This window comes from Cervus canadensis, chromosome 14 (assembly GCF_019320065.1).
Source record: "Cervus canadensis isolate Bull #8, Minnesota chromosome 14, ASM1932006v1, whole genome shotgun sequence".
NCBI lineage: Eukaryota > Metazoa > Chordata > Mammalia > Artiodactyla > Cervidae > Cervus > Cervus canadensis.
In genome coordinates, this window is record NC_057399.1 from 15,642,363 (window position 1) to 15,663,065 (window position 20,703).

The 20,703-nt window shown below is 41.2% G+C and overlaps 1 protein-coding gene across 9 annotated transcripts in view; it reads left to right on the top strand.

The window, feature by feature from the left end:
• Positions 1–20,703, top strand: part of LOC122452850 (transducin-like enhancer protein 1) — a 91,404-nt gene that overhangs the window by 31,584 nt on the left and 39,117 nt on the right. For 2 of the 9 annotated variants that reach the window (XM_043486568.1, XM_043486569.1), the window contains exons 6-8: positions 314–418; positions 15,302–15,506; positions 16,254–16,270. In XM_043486568.1, coding sequence (XP_043342503.1) covers positions 314–418; positions 15,302–15,506; positions 16,254–16,270 — 327 coding nt within the window. The remainder of the gene's footprint in view (positions 1–313; positions 419–15,301; positions 15,507–16,253; positions 16,271–20,703) is intronic. The other 7 variants (XM_043486571.1, XM_043486575.1, XM_043486572.1 and 4 more) reach the window with 5 other exon arrangements.

A 20,703-nucleotide genomic window follows, 5' to 3' on the forward strand; every position in this document is an offset into this window, starting at 1 on the left:
TCTTCCAGATCCCATACTGTTGATTTCTAAGGCTTCACGTGACCATTTTTTATGTCTTTTTTTGACTTTCTACCATGCTGAGCCCCAAATTCCCATCAGAAGTTGACGGGTGCTGCTTAGAAAGATGGGCAGCACCCCTGTTTTCTTTCCCCTGGTTGTCTGTGTTCTGTGAAATGATGTGTGCTCCAACAAGTTCGCATTTAAACTCATTTTACACCTCAGTCTGCACCACATGCAGCATTTGTCCTGTTGTTGGAAGGTACAGTGAAGTTCTTGGCTGCCTCACTAATACCTTTTCTTCTTGTTTTCAAAGCATCAACAGCAGGTGGCCCAGGCTGTTGAGCGTGCCAAACAGGTGACCATGGCAGAGCTGAATGCCATCATCGGGGTACGTGGCCTCCCAGGTCTACCTCCTACAGTGTGTATAACCAGCTTTCATTTCTTCTAAATTTGTTGGCTTAATCTATATCTAATCTGTATATAATATGAAGTTAACCTTGACCTTTTTGATCAGTGGGAGAAGGGGAGGCAGTTTCAGGTATGGGGAAGTGGTTTCAGGTACACTGAGGAGTATAAGGGAAGAACACTTGGCGATAGGGAGGTAATAGCAACCTTTTTTAGGATGGGAACAAAATACATCTTCTTTTCAATGGGAAAATAAATATAGTTTATCCTGCTCCCTCAGGCTAAAGCTTTAGGTGAAGGTTTTAAATACCTACTTTCCTTACTCCTGCCATATAACTTTAGATCCCAATTGGGGTCAAGACATCACTGGGAATTATTTCGTTATCTTTTGCTTCTTTTGCCTTTTGCTTTCCCAGGGTATTAGAACCTATGTGTAACTGTTTTGCTTTTCTTGTGGCTGTTCATGAAGTTTTAAGTGGCACCCAGACGAAAAGAAAGCCCTCTTGCCGTTGAAGAAGTGATAATTGTCTGCCCTGGTGCCCTCTAGCCTTTCACGAGGTTTCTGCTCTTCTGGGTTGAGTTCAGTTAGTGCTCCTTGCTGGCAACTGGTTGTCAATCACAAGTCATTTGCTCTGCATTAATGAGCCTGGTGAACCGTGGGGTCCATCTCCTGCATGAGTTCATTCCCCACCCCCGACCACGCCCCCTTCCTTCCCCGTAACCACAGGATCCAGGGCGGTTCTCATGTTTTTTCTGCCCTTCCAGCCTAAGCGAAAGAAGTAGCTGAAACAAGGGACTGTCCTTTCTGATTTTATTCATACGTGAGTGCCTTGAGCGGATTCAAATCACTCATTTATCAATTTATGTTAATTGCTTGTGAGAAGATGCCCTGCTGGTCTTTATAGTTCCCTCAGACACTTTGTAATGATAATTAGACATGCTGCTGTAGGGATTAAGAGTGCCATAGTGCAGTGACGGCCACAGACAATGGAACCAGTTAATCCATCAGGGTTTAAAATTACATCCCAACTGGAGATGGAGAAAAACATAAGAGCCAAGGAGGATTAAAGAATGAGCCTCAGCTTGAAAACTCTCCTTTCATCAGTTTCTCAATTGCAGATCTGCAGTCGGGTTGCCTGTGGTAAGCTATTGGCAGTCAATTAGGTGAAATAAACTGGGAGGGTGACCTTCATTTCCTTTTAATAGCTTTTTCCTCCCTGAAATGGGGAGCTTCAGTGGATTTTCAGCTTAAATTTTATTCAAGCTGCTTTATTACACTTGACAGCTTAGCTCTGCATAAACAATTCTCCCTCCTCCCCTTCCCCCCAGATCCGGGCTCTGCATCTCTCCCCCTTAGTATCACATTTTTGACTGTTGCTTAGTGGGCTCTCTAATCACATTCAACAAAAAACACAATTACATCTGCATTTGTCTGCTGCCTTCTGTACCCTTTTCTTGTGTAATGAATTGCTTTATTTCAGAGATCAAATCAAATATTCACTGGTACTTTTGCATGTACTGTGTTTGATTAGCAAAGACTAATAGCAAATTGTACTTGTAGCTTGAGCGCAGAATTTTTTTAACCCAAATGAATGAGGATGGAAAAGCCTGTTTTGATTAAAGGAAAACATATGCAAAGCAGTTCTCAAGTACCCAGTTCAACTTTGTGGAACATGTTTGTTTTCTGATAGGCTCTAAATTTTTACATATCATTTCTTGATGGTAAAACTTTGTACTCTTTACACCCTCAAAGCCACTGCCCAATCCTACCCATTAGAAAGGAGGAAATTGTGTTAACCAGATGTTTATAGGTAATACTCATTTCAAGTTGAATCAGAAAATAAAAATAACAGGTTGTTTTGCAAGGGCAGATGAATCGCTAATTTTATGAGTGGCTTTAGTCCAGGAAACATGTTGTTGAGATTATAAAGGCAGATTAGCTCTGATAGCTAGCAACAATAACCCAAATCAGTGAATTGGGCCCAGCACAAGACTTGACGCCAATTATGAGTTTTCAGCATATTGGCATGTGCGGCTTTTATAATTGTAATGTTTGGATCAGTATATTAATTTATGTCGGCAGGCTCTTTTAAAGTTTGTAGTGATCAATAATTATCCTGCACCATAAGTTTCATACTCTGGCATATGCTTGGCTTTTGCTTGAAAGGAGCTGTGCGCGTCCTGGAAAATCGAAGTAGCATAAAATTGGGTTGACAATTCAGTGGACCTTTGCACCCCTTCATTGAACATGCAGTGTGTCGACCTGCCTCCCCAGAGGGGAGGAGGCTCTGGGAGGCTGTCTGTTCCTACAGGCAGCAGCTGCGCGCAGAGTAAACGCAGCCTGGTTTGCTAGCAGCTGTCAGGATTGTGCAGGGGCCGACTTAGGGGAGAGAACAATGGGAGAGGCCATGCTCTTCGTCTGCATCTACTTTCAGGCTAAGAAAAGAAATAGTAATTTAACGGTTTAGACATCTATTACAAGTGTGAAAGATCATGAAAGAGTACCCTTTAAAATTCAGATGAACCGAAACATTCTCATCCCCTTTAAGGTACAATCAAGGAGCTTGCTGCTTGCTTGACAGGGCTGAAGATATTTCTCTTTAGCAAACCTGGAAGAAGTTATATCTTCCTAAGGACACCAGGCTTCTAAGTGAGGTTAGCTGTGTCCTGGGACTGTGGATGCTCTTTTAGTAGGAAGAGAGAGGTTCTGCTTTTTTCCATTTTTGTGGAGTGAATTAATGGTACCCATTTTGCACTGGCATAGAACACTTAGTTTTCATGTCTGAGGGGAAATACTGAATTATAAATCTTTTTCACTGCGCATCTGCCTTCAACTTACATAGATTACTGGTATTTAAGAAAGATAAGCTTCTTAGATATTTGAGATATTTTTGGTTATACTTTTTAAAAATAGCTTTGAAGGTAGATTTGATAATCAGAATAATAACTGCAACCCTACATTTTGAATTTTTTTTAAGCTCTCTTGCTATTAAACATATGTTCTTGTAACAATAAAAAATAATAATGCAGAGATCTTAATAGGCACAGGGTTTATTCAGTTTGACACAAGCTCACTTGTACTTTAGAAAGCAAGTTTATTGTGGGAAGGGAACTTACTTGAACCTTTATTTTTTTTTTCCCCCCAAACATTGGGATAAACAACACAATTTATTCAGCATTCCTCAAATATTTTTTTCAAATTTGGAATGCTATTAAAAATGCTCAAAATGAAATAGTTTATTGACTTAATGTAACATTTTATTTGTGGAATAGCTAATGGCTACCTGAAGGAAAAGAAAATTGACCAAAGGACTCTAAGTTCATTACTCCCCATTGTAGTATTTAGGTAGTTGGGAACTTAGAACTCTCTTCTACCTGCTCTAACACTAAGTAACTGATTCTAAACTGAGATTAGGATTCCAAATAATTAGTGTTGTCTTTTAACTGGATTTATTACATCACATATAATTGGTTTTATATCATATAAAATTAATATGTCATACAAATATAGATGTGGCTATGTACATACCTGTACACACATGGATTTTAAAAAATTGATGTGTAATTCACATGTGAAATGTACAGTGTACAGACCTGACCACTGGTACAGGCACATGCTCTTTGGGCCACACTCTCTCAGGGTACAGATTGTCCCCACCACCATAGGAAGCCCCCTTGTGCTTACTGTCAGCCAAGTTTTTCCACTCCCTGAAGAAACATGGTTGCTTTTTGATTAAAAAGTGAAAGAATAATTAGCAGAGTGCAATTTCTTTTTTAAAGAAAACAATTGCATAGTTTTACTATTTCTAACCACATACCTGCTGCCTAACTTCTCAGTGTTTCATCTGTGCTCATGTTTCTAAGACCATTTACATCATGTTCTAGAACTAACACCCCGAGAAGATATCCTTTTCATTATAGGGGACTAGAATGCAAAAGTAGGAAGTCAAGAAACACCTGGAGTAACAGGCAAATTTGGCCTTGGAGTACAGAATGAAGCAGGGCAAAGGCTAGTAGAGTTCTGCCAAGAGAACGCACTGGTCATAGCAAACACCCTCTTCCAACAACACAAGAGAAGACTCTACACATGGATATCACCAGATGGTCAACACCGAAATCAGATTGATTATATTCTCTGCAGCCAAAGATGGAGAAGCTCTATACAGTCAGCAAAAACAAGACCGGGAGCTGACTATGGCTCAGATCATGAACTCCTAATTGCCAAATTCAGGCTTAAATTGAAAAAAGTCAGGAAAACCACTAGACCATTCAGGTATGACCTAAATCAAATCCCTTATGACTATATAGTGGAAGTGAGAAATAGATTTAAGGGATAGACAGAATGCCTGATGAACTATGGACGGAGGTTTGTGATATTGTACAAGAGATGGGAATCAAGACCATCCCCAAGAAAAAGAAATGCAGAAAAGCAAAATGGCTGTCTGAGGAGGCCTTACAAATAGCTGTGAAAAGAAGAGAAGCAAAAAGCAAAGGAGAAAAGGAAAAATACTTATTAAACTCTCCATTTAATAAATACTTATTAAAAAAACTCTCCATTTGAATGCAGAATTCCAAAGAATAGCAAGGAGAGATAAGAAAGCCTTCCTCAGCGATCAACGCAAAGAAATAGAGGAAAACAATAGAATGGGAAAGACCAGAGATCTCTTCAAGAAAATTAGAGACACCAAGGGAATATTTCATGCAAAGATGGGCTCAATAAAGGACAGAAACGATATGGACCTAACAGAAGCAGAAGATATTAAGAAGAGGTGGCAAGAATACACAGAAGAACTGTACAAAAAAGATCGTCATGACCCAGATAATCATGATGGTGTGATCACTCACTCTCACCTAGAGCCAGACATCCTGGAATGTGAAGTCAAATGGGCCTCAGGAAGCATCACTATGAACAAAGCTAGTGGAGGTGATGGAATTCCAGTTGAGCTATTTCAAATCCTGAAAGATGATGCTGTGAAAGTGCTATACTCAATATGCCAGCAAATTTGGAAAATTCAGCAGTGGCCACAGGACTGGACAAGGTCAGTTTTCATTCCAATCCCAAAGAAAGGCAATGCCAAAGAATGCTCAAACTACCGCACAATTGCACTCATCTCACACGCTAGTAAAGGAATGCTCAAAATTCTCCAGGCCAGGCTGCAGCAGTACGTGAACTGTGACCTTTGAGGTGTTCAATCTGGTTTTAGAAAAGGCAGAGGAACCAGAGATCAAATTGCCAACATCTGCTGGATCATCGAAAAAGCAAGCGAGTTCCAGAAAAACACCTACTTCTGCTTTATTGACTATGCCAAAGCCTTTGACTGTGTGGATCACAACAAACTATAGAACATTCTTAAAGAGATGGGAATACCAGACCACCTGACCTGCTTCTTGAGAAACCTATATGCAGGTCAGGAAGCAACAGTTAGAACTGGACATGGAACAACAGACTGGTTCCAAGTAGAAAAGGAGTATGTCAGGGCTGTATATTGTCACCCTGCTTATTTAACTTAAATGCAGAGTACATCATGAGAAATGCTGGGCTGGAGGAAGCACAAGCTGAAATCAAGATTGCTGGGAGAAATATCAATAACCTCAGATATGCAGATGACACCACTCTGATGGCAGAAAGTGAAGAGGAACTAAAGAGCCTCTTGATGAAAGTGAAAGAGGAGAGTGGAAAACTTGGTTTAAAGCTCAACATTCAGAAAACTAAGATCATGGCATCTGGTCCCATCACTTCATGGCAGATAGATGGGGAAACAGTGGAAACAATGTCAGATTTTATTTTTGGGGGCTCCAAAATCACTGCACATGCTGATTGCAGCCATGAAATTAAAAGACGCTTACTCCTTGGGAGGAAAGTTATGACCAACCTAGATAGCATATTAAAAAGCAGAGACATTACTTTGTCAACAAAGGTCCATCTAGTCAAAACTATGGTTTTTCCAGTGGTCGTGTATGGATGTGAGAGTTGGACTATAAAGAAAGCTGAGTGCCAAAGAATTGATGCTTTTGAACTGTGGTGTTGGAGAAGACTCTTGAGAGTCCCTTGGACTGCAAGGAGATCCAACCAGTCCATCCTAAATGAGATCAGTCCTGAGTGTTCATTGCAAGGACTGATGCTGAGGCTGAAACTCCAATACTTTGGCCACCTCATGCAAAGAGCTGACTCATTAGAAAAAACCCTGATGCTGGCAAAGATTGAAGGTGGGAGGAGAAGGGGACGACAGGATGAGATGGTTGGATGGCATCACCAACTCAATGGACATGGGTTTGGGTAGACTTTGGCAATTGGTGATGGACAGGGAGGCCTGACATGCTGTGGTTCATGGGGTCGCAACGAGTCGGACACGACTGAGGGACTGAACTGAACTGAGCCTTGGATAACATGGCGCCCGTGTTGGTACCCATGTTACCTGGGCCTAGGATAAGACTGGACTTGATTGGGACACTTGGGCACTACTATGCTTTGTGATCTCGTGCAGCCAGTTAACCTCCATGAGCGTCCGTCTTCAGGTGGACAATGCCATTTACCTTGTGTGGCTTTTGTAGAGGGCAAGACTGACCGGTAGCCGTTACCTGACATGTGGGTGAACTGACTCCCCTGGACTGCAGTTTTTCCTGCCTGCTTTCTCTCGGTGCCTGTAGCAGATCTCTGGGTCCAATTGACCAAGCTTCTTCAAGGGGTGATTACTCCAGGCAGTGGGTCACCTCCTCTTGTCTTTTCTGGTGGTTACGTGGATGTTGGTGTTTGAGATTAGACCCAACCTGATGCTCTGCTTCTGCAATTAGTGTGTGAATGAGTTTTAATAAGGACACGGCAGTGCGGAAGCACTGCCATTTAACTTTTGGTGAACAAACTTAAAATTCAGAACTGAGGGGAGAAGTTCACTTTGGGGAACAGATGGAGAGAAGTTTGAGAAGCAAAAATGTGAGGATCAGGCACTTTTGGCTTCCTTACTCAGCATAAAGGGGGAAGGGACCAGTTCTTTTGTTGGCACTGCAAAGTGGCAGGGATCCTTGAGATAGAATTAGAAGGAGGGCAGAATTAGAAGAGATGCCCAGATGACCAATTCCCCTACCACAAAATGCCAGATTTCTGATAACTGCTTCCATGCAGATTGTTGGATATAAGAAAGTGTAAACAATTTTCCATAGCAGTATATGAACATCAGGAACTCGGGGAAATTTGGAGTTAATATAAGCAGCCTTGTTTATCCTTTCTCATTTATTTGCATGTGATCTAACTTACTTTCCCCAAATATAACTTCTGTCAAGGTCTGTGGGGCTCTGGTTTTGGTCAGGTGTGTGTATTCTTATTTTATAGGCAAATTTATAATTCTCTATACTTTACAACAACTTAGTATGAAATAAGCCTAGAGTGGTTTGTGGTATCTGACTGTGTGTGTTTGTGTAGGTGACGGCTGTGAATACAAACTCCTGATGTGACTGTAGAAAGAGCCTTTCTGTCCTGAAGAGATTGAGTTGTAGACCTAAAGGACTCCCCATTGTTGCATGAGATGATTGGTTTAAGGATTAGCAGAAATGTTGGATTATTTTTCTCCTCCGGCTGTAGCTGTCAGCCATCTATAGGATTGTAGTGTGTGAAGTTTAAGAGGATGAGGTTAGCCTCTTATTCTTATGAGTATGCAGTTAATCCCTGGAAAGCCCATCAATAACCCAGCTGTAACTTTCTTTATAAAACAAATTCACCCTAGGAGAATAATGCATAGCCTGCTACCACAGGAAGTAAATAAAACACAACAAACATGGATCTTCCAGCTCTACCAGCTTCTATTTAGTGACTTACCTGCCACTTAAATTCCAATAGTTCAGCCCTTTTATTAATTTTCCAAAGGGATGAAGCAATACAGCTGAGAAGTCTTCTCTGCATCTGACTTTTTTTTTTTTTTTTTTTACTGAGGGTACAGGTAGGTATCTCTAACAAATGCAGGGCTTGGCTTCAGTGTCTCAGTTCTTCTGAATAGGCAGTGTGCTTTTAATTACTAGGAAGCTTGCTGAAGCATTGTTTACTATTCATGTCCCCATATATTTTCATATGACTTTTATTTGGATTTATTAGAATGCATTATATTTTCCCTCTTCTCAGAGGAAGAAGAAAAGTCTTCCGAATAGAAAGTAGAGCGTCTCATTTTAATTATTAGATCTATGTGGTTTTTTTTGATTGATGGGTGATTTATGTACTGTATCATTCACCCTGCTTTTTTTTTCAAAGAGTTTTTTAAAATGTGGACCATTTTTAAAGTCTCTACTGAATTTTTCACGGTATTGATTCTATTTTATGTTTTATTTTGTTTCTGGCTGTGACACATGAACTTTTAGCTCCCCAACTAGGGTTTGAACCTGCACCCCCCTGCATTGGAAGGCAAAGTCTTAACCACTGGATCGCCAGGGAAGTCCCTTACTCACCCTTTTAAAAGCACAGTGCTCAGTGTTTTTAATATATTTACAAACTTGTATAACTATTACTAATATGTAATTCTTGAACATTTTCATCGCTCCCAAAATAAACTCATATTCATTAGCAGTCAAGACCCCCTTCTCCATCCCTTCAACTCCCTGGCAGCGCCTAATCTTTCTATCTCTTATGGATTTGTCTGTTCTGAATATTTCCTATAAATGGAATCACATAATATATGGCCCTTATGTCTGGCTTATTTCACTTGGCATGTTTTCAAGGTTTTTACATGTTGTAGAAGGTATTTATTTCAGTCTTTTTTCTGATGAACAGTATTCTATTACATCAATATACTGCATTTGTTTATCCGTTCAGTCACTAGCTGGTCATTTAATTGTTTCTACATTTTGGCTATTATAAATAATGCTGCTGTAAACATTTGTATGAAGATGAGATGGATGGCATCACTGACTCAATGGACATGAGTCTGAGTAAATTCCGGAAGTTGGTGATGGACAGGGAGGCCTGGCGTGCTGCGGTCCATGGGGTCGCAAAGAGTCAGACACGACTGAGCGACTGAACTGAACCATTTGTATAAAAATTTTTCTGTGGACATGCTTTCTTTTATCTGGTGTTTATATCTAGGAATGGAGTCTCTGGGTCATATGGTAATTCCATCCAACTTTTTAAACAACCCAGTGGCTGTACCGTTTTGCATTCCCCCCTAGCAGTGGGTGAGAATTCCAGTTTCTCTTGCTTCTTCTCCAACACTTGTTATTGTCCATTGTTTGATCCTAGTCCTCCTAGTGGGTGTGACATGCTGTCTCATTTGTGGTTTTGATTTATATTTCTCTGACGGCTGGTGATGGTGAGCATCTTTTTATTGAAATCTTATGTAGTTTCAGAAGTGGATCTACTTAAGTAAACATGGCTTTTAAAAACTAACTCTAGTTTTAGGTCTTTAAGTCATGATGGAAATAGTCACCCAGGGCAGGTAGACTGAATAAGTCAGGGTGATGATGCAGAACAGGTTGGCCTGTGCCAATTAGCTGAGAAACAGAAAAGATGAGTTTAGATCCTTTTCAGAGTCTTAGGCCTTCATCTGGTTGCCTGCCTACATGTGGGTCATCAGTTTTGCTTCTGTGTCCTCCTGCATAAAAATGGGGCCTTTGAGTGGATTTATTTATTTACTTACTTTTTATTGTCTTCAAGTGCCTTGTGAATTCTTGGCCCCAGCAAGCAGTTCCTGCCTATTCATCACCCCTGCCCCTCTTCACACGAGAGGCCATCCACATAATGGGAGGTTTTCAGATCACTCCCAGAGTAGTGTCCTTGATGTCTCTGCTGCCACACAGCTCTTCCCCACCTCGCCCACTTGTTTATCGTAGCATACCAATTTTCTTTTTCTGCACTCTCCCGAGATAAGAACTGAGCATTTTAAAGAACAGGGTAATAGCAAAAGAAATCAAGGAAGAGTGATTTGGAGAAAACTGTCAACAAATGCTCCTTTTCACTCCCCACCCCCCACCTCCCTTTTAAAAGTGTTTAAATACCAAGTGCTATAAATGCCACTTACTGTCACACTTTTAGCATTGGAGATGCTATTTTGGAGCATGGTTTTAGTTCTGGTTGGGTTCAGTTTGTGGTCTGTGTGACATAGTTTTCCCAAAGGTTGTAAAGTGGGTTAAATTTCAGAAATTCAAATTGATGCAGTGGTTGGTAATGAGGAACTTATTAATATCTAGTGGGGGTGAGGGGGGACATTGGTCTTCATTTTTATTCTGGTTTCCTTTCTACTTGTATAGGCAGCTCTGTGGTGATAAATCCTGTGCTATACCTATTTTAGAAACAAAAATGTAAAAACCACCTCACTATTATTAAAGCTCTGAATGTAAACAGCAAAGTCAATTTCATTATAGCAACATAATTGACCCGGGTTGCACTAGGTAAAATGTGAATTAAAATTCTAAATGCATGGCTGTTGTTTGACATGGATGAGGTTGTTTTATTCCTTGTGGGTTTTCAGTATCATTAACTCAGGGTTTGGTGTTTGTTTTCCTCATCTCTTTCCCATCCTATTCAAACTGTTTGGGTAAGAATGAGTGCATTTATCTCCTCATGCCCCAAACTAAACCTTTCCCTAATCATCTCTGCGGCACCAGAACAGTCCGTAAAAGTTCCCAGTGTCGCTCTTTCCCCAAATTGTTTTGTAAAATGTGAAGTTGCTGTTTGTTTTGAATTGTTAACTGGAGTCAGCGTAAGCAGCTGCTCATTTTGGGGGGTTGTGACAAGGTACTTGATGGAGAAAGGACAGGGAAGAATTGAAAACTGAAAAGTACTTTTGGGTTTTAAGCAATTTGGCAAATCCTTTGGCATATAAGAACATGGATTCTAACATAATGGTACAGCATTCTAAACTTAGACCTAGACCAGAATTTCTCAGTTTCAGCATTACTGACATTTTAGGCTTGTGAATTCTCTGTGATGAGGGCTGTTCTGTGCATTGTACGGTGTTGAGCAGCATCCCTGGCCTCTACCTATTGGACGCCAGTAGCACTTCTCCTCCTCTCTCCCTCCCAGCTGTGACAACCATAAATATCTCTAGATGTTGCCAAATGTCCCTGGGGTGGGGGAAAAGGGTATCAAAATTGCTTTGTTTGAGAACCACCTGTTTAGATTGATACATATTGCCTCAAACCACCACTGTTCATCAAAAATGCCTTTTCTGATAGCTTTGTAAACTGTTTTGCTTGTGTGTTCTGTGGTTATAAATCTATAGCCAATAACGTAAAAAAAAAAAAGTTTACTAATTAGTGCAAGCTGATGAATGGGTAGAAGGTTGAGTTTTCCCAGCCTTGCTGTCATGTTGAGAAACATTTTAGTTTCCCCAATGATTTGGGCAGGTTTGGGTCTATGGAGGACTGATGCGTGTAAATTCCCTTAATTGGCAGAGCCACTGGGTTTTTTGAGGTGTTGCTGGCTGTATAGCAGTGTCTTTTGTTCTGACATGTATTTTTGAGGCGCATTCATGTTTTTTCCTTTTAGTGAAGGTGATGGGTATTAGGCTGTCTCAGGTAAACTGTGGGGAGAAAAAAACAAACAAACATGTTCTTTCAGGAACACATGGATGGGACAGGTCAGCTGCTCTTTTGGAGTCAGCTGTTTTAATCTCCTGGATGTGGGCCCTCTGTTCATTTCAATGAATGTTTTATCTTACAGACAACACTTCTTATTTATTAAGCATCTTTTGAGAGAAGCCGGAACTATCTCTGTTTCAGCTTGATTCTTCCTTATCAGCTTCCTTGGAAGAGAGCTAGAGAGAAAGATGTTTTCATTTCTCATGTGTAGGGTGTTGGGAAGTGGAGACTGGAGAGAATGGCACTTGTGAGTTGTAAATCTCAGAACAAATTCCCATCTGTCACTGCTGCCGAGGCTGCATTGTGGAGATCGTTTTATTTCCCAGTAAACATCCGACAGTGAAGTGGATTGTCTCTTGGTGTGCAGTGTCGCGTGCCCTCAGGAGTCTCTCCTTACCTGGGAAGGGAGAAACGTGAAGTTGTCAGTGGAGAAAGAGCTTGCCTGCTTCCTTTCACCGCTTGGGAACCCTGGGTCTGTCCCTGACTCCTTGTGAACATGCCTGAGCTGCTGGGGTCACAGAAGAGAGGCTGTTGAAGGGAATGAAAGGTTTTCAATCATCATTCTGGCTGAGAACCCAGGGCAAGCCACTCTTTCATCTGTGAAATGGGAGCCGTGCTTCCCGCCCTCCCTCCGCCTGGTGTGTTCTAAGCTGAGGCCAGATACGGAAGCTGGAATCATGATCTAGGAGCTCTGCGTGGCAGGATAAAGAAGTAGAATCTGAGGCAGCAGGCTCATGTTTTCTGGGTCTGCAGCAGCTTCAGTAGCTGTGATTTCATCCTCTTGCTGTCTACTTAAGTATTCCTTTCATTTTGTGAGAGAGTTATGCTTTTTTTAAAAAGGTGGAAGAAGGCACTTTCAAGATGGCCAAGCTAAGGCTGGAAGAACCTCATTGTCTCTAATAATAGACTGTCTTCATGGGGCCTGAGAATCTAGAGCAGGGTAGAGGTGGGGGTTGCCTGTGGCCAGTGTAAGCTGCTGGATAGCTAGCTCTGCTGAGAGCCATTTGCCTAAGTGTTGGGCTTAACCTTTCAGCTCTGCCTCACAGCTGAGGCACGGCCCCTTTATTTTGTAAGCCCAGTCTTCTTTTTAGTAATGGAGAATGCTTTCCAGTTCATCTTTCTGAAAACCAAGTTGGCTTGGGCAGAAAATTCCCTTCCTTCTAGCATCTTCAAATGTCACCTGAGACTGCCTTTACTCTGACATAAAATCCCACATCTGGGGTCATTTTTTGGTGATTCCATTTGGGGGGGAATTTTAAGGGGGGTAACTGGGAGGGGCGGGGTACAGGCAAGGGTGATAGGGTTGTATCCTCCACCCTGTAGTTAAAGTCCTTCCCCTCTGCTTAGCCTCGCTCATCTTCTTTTAATCAGTGCTGCTCTTAATTACCCCACTGCACCCACTTTTGTATGCATCACTGCCTTCCCCCCGCAGCAGCCGGACATAGCTCTCAGTCTCCGAGTAATGATAGTAATCGCTGATAGGGCAGACCTGTTCCTCATCCTTCTCTGAGCACATTTCTTATGGCAGGTGTCTAGTTCCTAATTAAGTGCTAATGAGCATGCCTAGTGGACCGTGATGCCTCTGCCAACTTCTTCAGTTTTATGTCCTGCTATTGCTGAGCTCTTAAAAGGTGACAGAGCAGGAATTAGTGTCTTTGGGATGACAGGAAGGTGATTTTATGCATAAAGAAATTGTTATTATGATCTCAAATGGTGAATGAGTAGTTTATAAATACTTTCCAGGAATACTATTAATGTTGCTCTCTCTGACCTCTCTCCCTTTTCCAATTTCCTTCTCATTAGAACTGTGCTCTCTTTGGAAGGAATGGAAGTTTAAAGAGGTTGGCTTCTAAAGATTTTTAAAAAGATACTAGTGGGGTTGAAAATTCACTGTAAGATAACTGTAGACACTGATTTCTGCCTTTTAGCTGCTGCTGGCTCTTGAGGGCTGGAAACCTGTTTAGTATTCAATCAAATATCAGTAGTTGGGGTGGAAATTACTGAAGATCTGGCGTAAAGATCTAATATATTCAGTACACGCAAGGGGGTAATAAATAAAACGAGTAATTGAGTCCCAGGGAAGTGAGCACAAATCAGAATCTTAAGAATTTCCTAACATTACACCTTAGAAATTGAGCTTTAATCGTTTTTACTATCTCATCAAAAATAAGTTTTATGTTGGACAGCTGAAAAGCAGCCAGATTTATGGTGGAGGGGCCATTTCTGGGATACTCTTTCATTTCCTGTAGTGTGTCTTAAATATAATATATGAGAGCAATGGTGCTTTTTAATATGAACCAATTTATAACTTCTGGAATGGATTAAACGATAGAGACGCGGGCATTAAGGAATGGGGACTTCGTCATCAGAGTGTTTTCCTCAGCAAGCTTCTTAGCCTCACTGGGTCTCGGTGTTTTCCTCTGTGACGTACAGAGGGGCTGGGTTTGGGGCCTGAAGCTCAAGAGAAAGGAAGGGGTAATCAGAGTTCTGCATCTGTGGTCTCTTTGAGTTGTCACATGCATGTCCCCCCGAGGCCGCCCTCTGTGTTTGGTGGTACCACGACAGCCCTTCCTGGGTCCACTTCACTCCCTTCCCGCCTGGAGGGAGAAACTTGGTGCCTTGAGCCTGGCCATCTGTGAAATGGGAATATCAGTACTTCCTCATTTCTGTGAGGGTTTGATGAAGTCAGGGCACGCAAGTGCATAAGAGATGCTAGGTCTTCCTTCTTTCTGGGTTTGTTAACTAAAGTTAATATTTGGTTTTGTCTCATCCTACCATTGTGTCAAGTTAACACAAGAATGCTGGGGTAGAATGGAATCGCCTAGTAACCTGTGACTAGTTGAGAATATAGATACAGTATTGTAGGATGTATGTCTGTGCCTTCCCTATTTTAACCTTTCTGAAATCAGAATGAGCCCCAAATCTGTGGCATCTTAGATTCAGTGACGGCACTGGATTTCAACCCTGGAGCTGCCCAGAGATGGGACTAACGAATATGTGAGGGCTCACTTACCTATCCAGGCTTGCACACCTACACTCTCAGGGTGTGAGTTAGGCCAGGAAGTGACAGTGTTAGTCTGAGGATTATGTTTTGGGAAGATTATATGATATAAGGTAACTAAGCAAATGAAGGCTTTTGATGGACTGAGCGTGCTAATCACATTTTTTTTCTCCCTTTCCTCCCTCTCTCTGTCTCTCTTTGCTCTGTGTGTGTGTGTAACCTGACCTGTCTCCTCCATCCTCTCATGTCATGTCTGGTTTCCACCCGGATGCCACTGCCGCCGCCACCACCTTCTCTTTCCCTCTCCCTCCTCTTCCTCTCAACCGCCACCTCCAACAGCAGCAGCAGTTGCAAGCCCAGCATCTTTCTCACGGCCACGGACCCCCAGTGCCCCTCACCCCTCACCCCTCGGGACTTCAGCCTCCTGGCATCCCGCCCCTCGGCGGCAGCGCCGGCCTCCTGGCGCTGTCCAGTGCCCTGAGCGGCCAGTCTCACTTGGCCATGAAAGATGACAAGAAGCACCACGATGCAGAGCACCACAGAGGTGAGAGGCCGGGCAAGCCAGATTAGGACCTTGTCCTAACGCTCTTACAGTGCTGCAAAGTTTGTGCACCGCTAAGGAAAGCCCCAGCCCATACAGAGCGCAAACAATGAGCTAAGAGGAACTGTCTGTCGCAAAGCTTGGCCACTGAAACACAGTTCGCCCTGGAGGTTTTCAGGCTTTAACGTGGGCATCTGTAGATTTCTCCATCTCTTTAGATGGCAGGCATCTTGACATCTTGGCAACTGCCTCGTTAATGCTAGTGGCCTGTACCATATTATGGAAAACTGTTAACTGCTTAATTGGGTAATTTTCAAAGAAAGTAATGTTGTTAAATGGGGCGAAATAAGAAGTTAAATTTGAAAGTGAATGTGTTCAAATGAAAGGTTTGATAATTGCATCTGTTACTACTTAGCTTCATAGGCTTTAATTCTAGTATGCATTAAATATTGGGCAAAATTGCACTTGACTAATTTTTTGGAAAAAAAAAGAGTAATTTATTCTGTCAAGAAATTTTTTAAAAAAATAGGCTTTTGTGTATGGTTAAACTGTAAATCTTATGTTTACAAAATACTGTAATTTTCAGGAAATCACTGTATTAGGAATGTGCAATGACTTATATAAATAAAAGCCATTTTTAAAACTGTTTGGGGCTTGTGTTCTAATTATTCCCCCCTTTTTTTTATTTCTGTTCTTGCCTCTGTGTCTGAACGGGCATGTCTGTGCGTTTCTTGGTAACCTCGGGAGCAGACAGAGAACCAGGCACAGTAAGTACCCCGACTTTATGCGCCTGCTGCTCATAAAAACACGTTCCTCCCCCCACCCCACGGGGCGCCCCGGCGCCTTTCTGTCCATAGAGGCACAGACACGTGTGTCCTACCCTATCTCTCTCAGCAACTTGTTTTTCTTTTTTTTAAAAATATATCTGTTCTCTCCCCCACCCCCCCACCTTTTGTTTAAAACTTTTATCAGATGAGAGGGAGGCAAAGCTGCTTGCTAAGATTACTCACTTGAAAATACACTTTGATCCTTATGTGCCCCATTTTAAAAATGTTTATCATTGCACTTTGAGTCCAGGTTTACTTCTAATGTAAGAGAGTATTCATTTTTTCCTTAAGTCAGTTCTGCAGGCAAGAGGTCATAATCCATATGTGAAATTGGTTAGTGCTGTGTTATTTCTACCTAAACCATCATTATCCTCGCGAATGCATCTTAGTTGCTAGGTTTCTATATCTAGTTTTCTTTTCATAATCGTCCTTGGAGTGTGAACTTGGACTTTATTTTAGTCCAGAGAACTGAGTCTTTGAGTCATCTCTCAAAACCAAGAAGATTGAGTTCACGGAGCTCTGTGCTTATTGAGTTCATTTTCTCACCAGCCTAAATCTCAGTATATATACTGAGTTTCCTGCATAATTATTATAGAAAACTCATGGTAATGGTTGTATAAAATGGAGAAACCCACTTTGTGTAATGTTTGATCTGCTCACGTATCTGCCAGCTACTTCTGGGGCTGCCTGTCTCTAGAACTCACCTCTCATGTTGTGGAGCAAAGAGTGAGAACCTGGCCCCTCTTCAGCTAAGATAACCTATCGTTTTTGCCCCTTCCCGTCTTCCTTTCTTCTTTCTGAACACGCAGAATTTGGACGATCTTCAATCTAAATATGGTTTAAAAATGGGATACTGAACTTTTAAATCACTCTGATACTTTTCTTATGAGTTTGGGGGAAAGATATGTAATTGTTTTTAAGTTTGAAAAGTATAGGTTCCCCCCTTCCTCCACCTTCTATGTAGAATAGTAACAGTTCTTAAAATTTCCTTTGGGATTGAGCTTGGTATACTTTTATGTGTCAGAGTATATGAGGGGAATAGATAATGGTGAAAGGATGAGGTAGCTGGTTTTGAAATTCTTGTTCTGTAAATTTTCTTTGGAAGCTGTTAGGAAGAAAAAAGAGGGGAGAAAAAATTAGAGGTAGAGAATAAAATCACCTACTCCCAAAGTACAGACCAAAGTAAACTGATTTATGGAGGAACTAGCTATTGATTTATGGGAAAGTTGTACCCTTAAAGAAGTACAAAATAGTTCTTCAATTTCAGGCAGCTGTGCGTTGTTTTTCAGTCCAGTTAGTTTAGTTATTAGTAAGTCCATGTTGAGTTAGCAGTCAGTGAACTTTCAAGTCCAAATGTGGTAGATACATTGCATAAACCAATCTATAAAATAATATAAAATACATGGTTACTTAATGTGTTATTTGCATGTCTCCTTTTTTACACCAAACTCTTGTCAAGTCTTAATTATAATTTCAACATTTTCAGAAGTATATATACTGAGTTTCCTGCATAATTATTATAGAAAACTCATGGTAATGATTGTATAAAATGGAAAAACCAGACTAATTTGTAACCAAAACATTTAATTCAGTCTGTAGAGAGAAATTAAATTGTTCACTGTCCATATAAGTGGGATTTTGCTGCAGTTATGTAAAATTAACTAACTCTCTTCAAACTTTATGTAAAATTAAATATGAGACTCAGTGGGTAATGAGATGATGTGTACTATTAACACCTAAAATATTATAGGACTTAACTATTTAATAAAGTGGTTTGAATTATGAAGTTGAATTTTACTTGGCAGATAAATTCAATTGATTATACAGGTGTTTTGTTTAGTTTTTTCACTCAATGAAGGCTTAAGAGCAGTGGCTATCTAGGGCAATGATTTTCACACCTTGTGGTCTCAGAACCTTCACATCCTCTAAGTAATTGATTACCCTAGAGAACTTTTGATTATGTATGTCATATATTTTGAAAAGTCTCTGGGTTAGAAATAAAACAGATTTTTAAATTACTTAAACAGATAAAAAGTTACTTAATTGTGTTAAATAACATTTTTAGTGAAAAATAACTAATTTCCAAAATAAAAAATCAGAGTGGGAAGAGTGGCTTTGTTTTTTGCACGTTTGCAAATGTCGTTAACGCCTGGCTTAAAAGAGGGGAACTGAATTCTTGTCAATTTTTTGCATTCTGTTTGTTGCCATATATTGTTTTGGTTTAAGTATTAAAATCTGCCCACAAAGAGACACCCTTGAGGTCCTTGGACCAAACTCTTGAGAACCTCTGCCATAAATAAGACCAAGGAGTTCTGAGAAATTGTAGGCTGGCATATAGTTTTATTTTTTTCCTGCTCTTCTTTCTATGTTGAACAGACATTTTTTATATCCAGTGCAAAAATCAAGGACTTACAATAGATCCAGAGGGAACTGTTGAGTGTGTACGTATTGTTATCTCTTGAGTCTAAACTATGTCGTTCGCTAGTAGAAGGTTTTATGGTGGGAAAACAAATGAACTATAATGTAACCTGTTTTATGTAAAACCCAGGAAAGAAAAGAGCTAAGAGCAGAGGGCACACGATTTTTAAGTTTCTCATTTCTGAAAGGGATGAGTGGTAAAGCTGGTAACTTAAGAGAGGTGTAATTTGCTGTTTGGCTATTGATTTTAAATTAAGATTTGACTACTGTTTTTCTAATTCACAAACCTTTTTTTATTTTAACATAAGCCTATTTATCAGAGTGCTACTACTGAGCAAAGAAATGACCTGACAAAAGCCTTTATTTCTTCAAGAGTAATAAAATTTAGATAATTCAAGTTAATTTAAAGACGAATTGCACCAAGTTCGTTTTGGCTGAAGAGAATCTCCTTTAAATTAAGTCTGCTTTGAAAGACATTGAGTTAGAGAATTGACATGGAGCTGTATGGCTTTTAAGAAATTGTGATAGAATGTTTATTTAAGTACTCATTCATATAACAAATATTTATCGACGATTTACTATGTGCCAGGCACTGGCTCAGAGCACTTCATACCCTTGCTGCCATTTTACAGTGATGGCTTGTGATGTCAGAGTCAGATTATGTGTTGAATGAAAAGCACTGAAATACCTCACTCATGTGATCATTATTTGGAACATCTAGAAAAGGGAGGAGACTTGAGCGGGCTGTCTGGGAGAGACTCTAGAATGGGACTGTCTGTAAACTCAGGCAGGTTCCTGAGTGGACTTCAGAAGGCCCTTGAACACCACTAAGATTGTATGTAGAGTACTGTGGGTGAGTGCTCTTATGTAATGCTGGGAAAAGATCATAACTCATTAAATTCTCCAAGGGGGTTCCTGGCTCAGAAACGTCTTAAGCACTTTTCACCTGCTTTAGTTCAGAGGAGTGCATCACTATCATTTTCTTCCTAGGTGGTGCTAGTAAAGAACACACTTGCAGGAGACCTAAGAGATCCAGTTCAGTCCCTGGGTCCAGAAGGTCTCCTGGAGGAGGGCACGGCGTCCCACTCCAGTATCCCTGCCTGAAGAATCCCATGGACAGAGGAACCTGGCAGGCTACAGTGCATGGGGTCACAAAGAGTTGGACATGACAGAAGTGACTTAGCACACATCATTTTCTCAGACACAAAGCCCAAGGAGGTTGGGTGTTTCGGTTCATATAGATCGTCTTTCTGAGGGACCCCTTTACCACTCCCGTAACTGATTTCTACAGTCACCGTGTTCACATTTAGAACTTTTAAATAAGTGACTATGACAACCATCACTCGATGTTAAGGTGGTATCTTTATTTTTTTCTTCTCTAGCTGTTGTACTTGACTAGCTAATTGGTAGAGTTAGGACCAGATCCTAATTCTGGACCACCTATCCCTTCCCTTTTTCTGAAATGACACTGTGCAGAATAGAGGACAAGGAGGGAAGAAGCTATGAGGCTTGCTCTGGGAAGTACTTCACTCTTGGCCTGTTTCTGAAATTTTATTTTTTTGAAAGTCACATTGTCTCCTTGTGGCTTTTTATGACCATGGCAGTATGTGTGTGTGGGGTGGGGTGGGGTGTGGGGGAAAGGAGCAGTGATAGAAAGAAGGTAGGTTTTGGACTAAGACAGACCCAGTGGAATTCTGGCTGCACAGGTGGTATTCCTCGTGCTTTTGGACCTTCTTGTCTCACCTGTAAGATGGCGATGGTGGCTGCCTGCAGGGTGCGGGTTTAGGACCCACACATGGGAAGTCATCAGCCATACCTTTGCAGGCCTTTAGGAAGGTCCTCCCTGCATCCACCTGCAGGGGAGCCGGACAACAGGAAACGTGTCGTTGGTCACCCTCGGCATAGCTCCTTGTGGCTTCCTTTCCTTTTCACACAATGTGTGAGGCTTCCGTGGC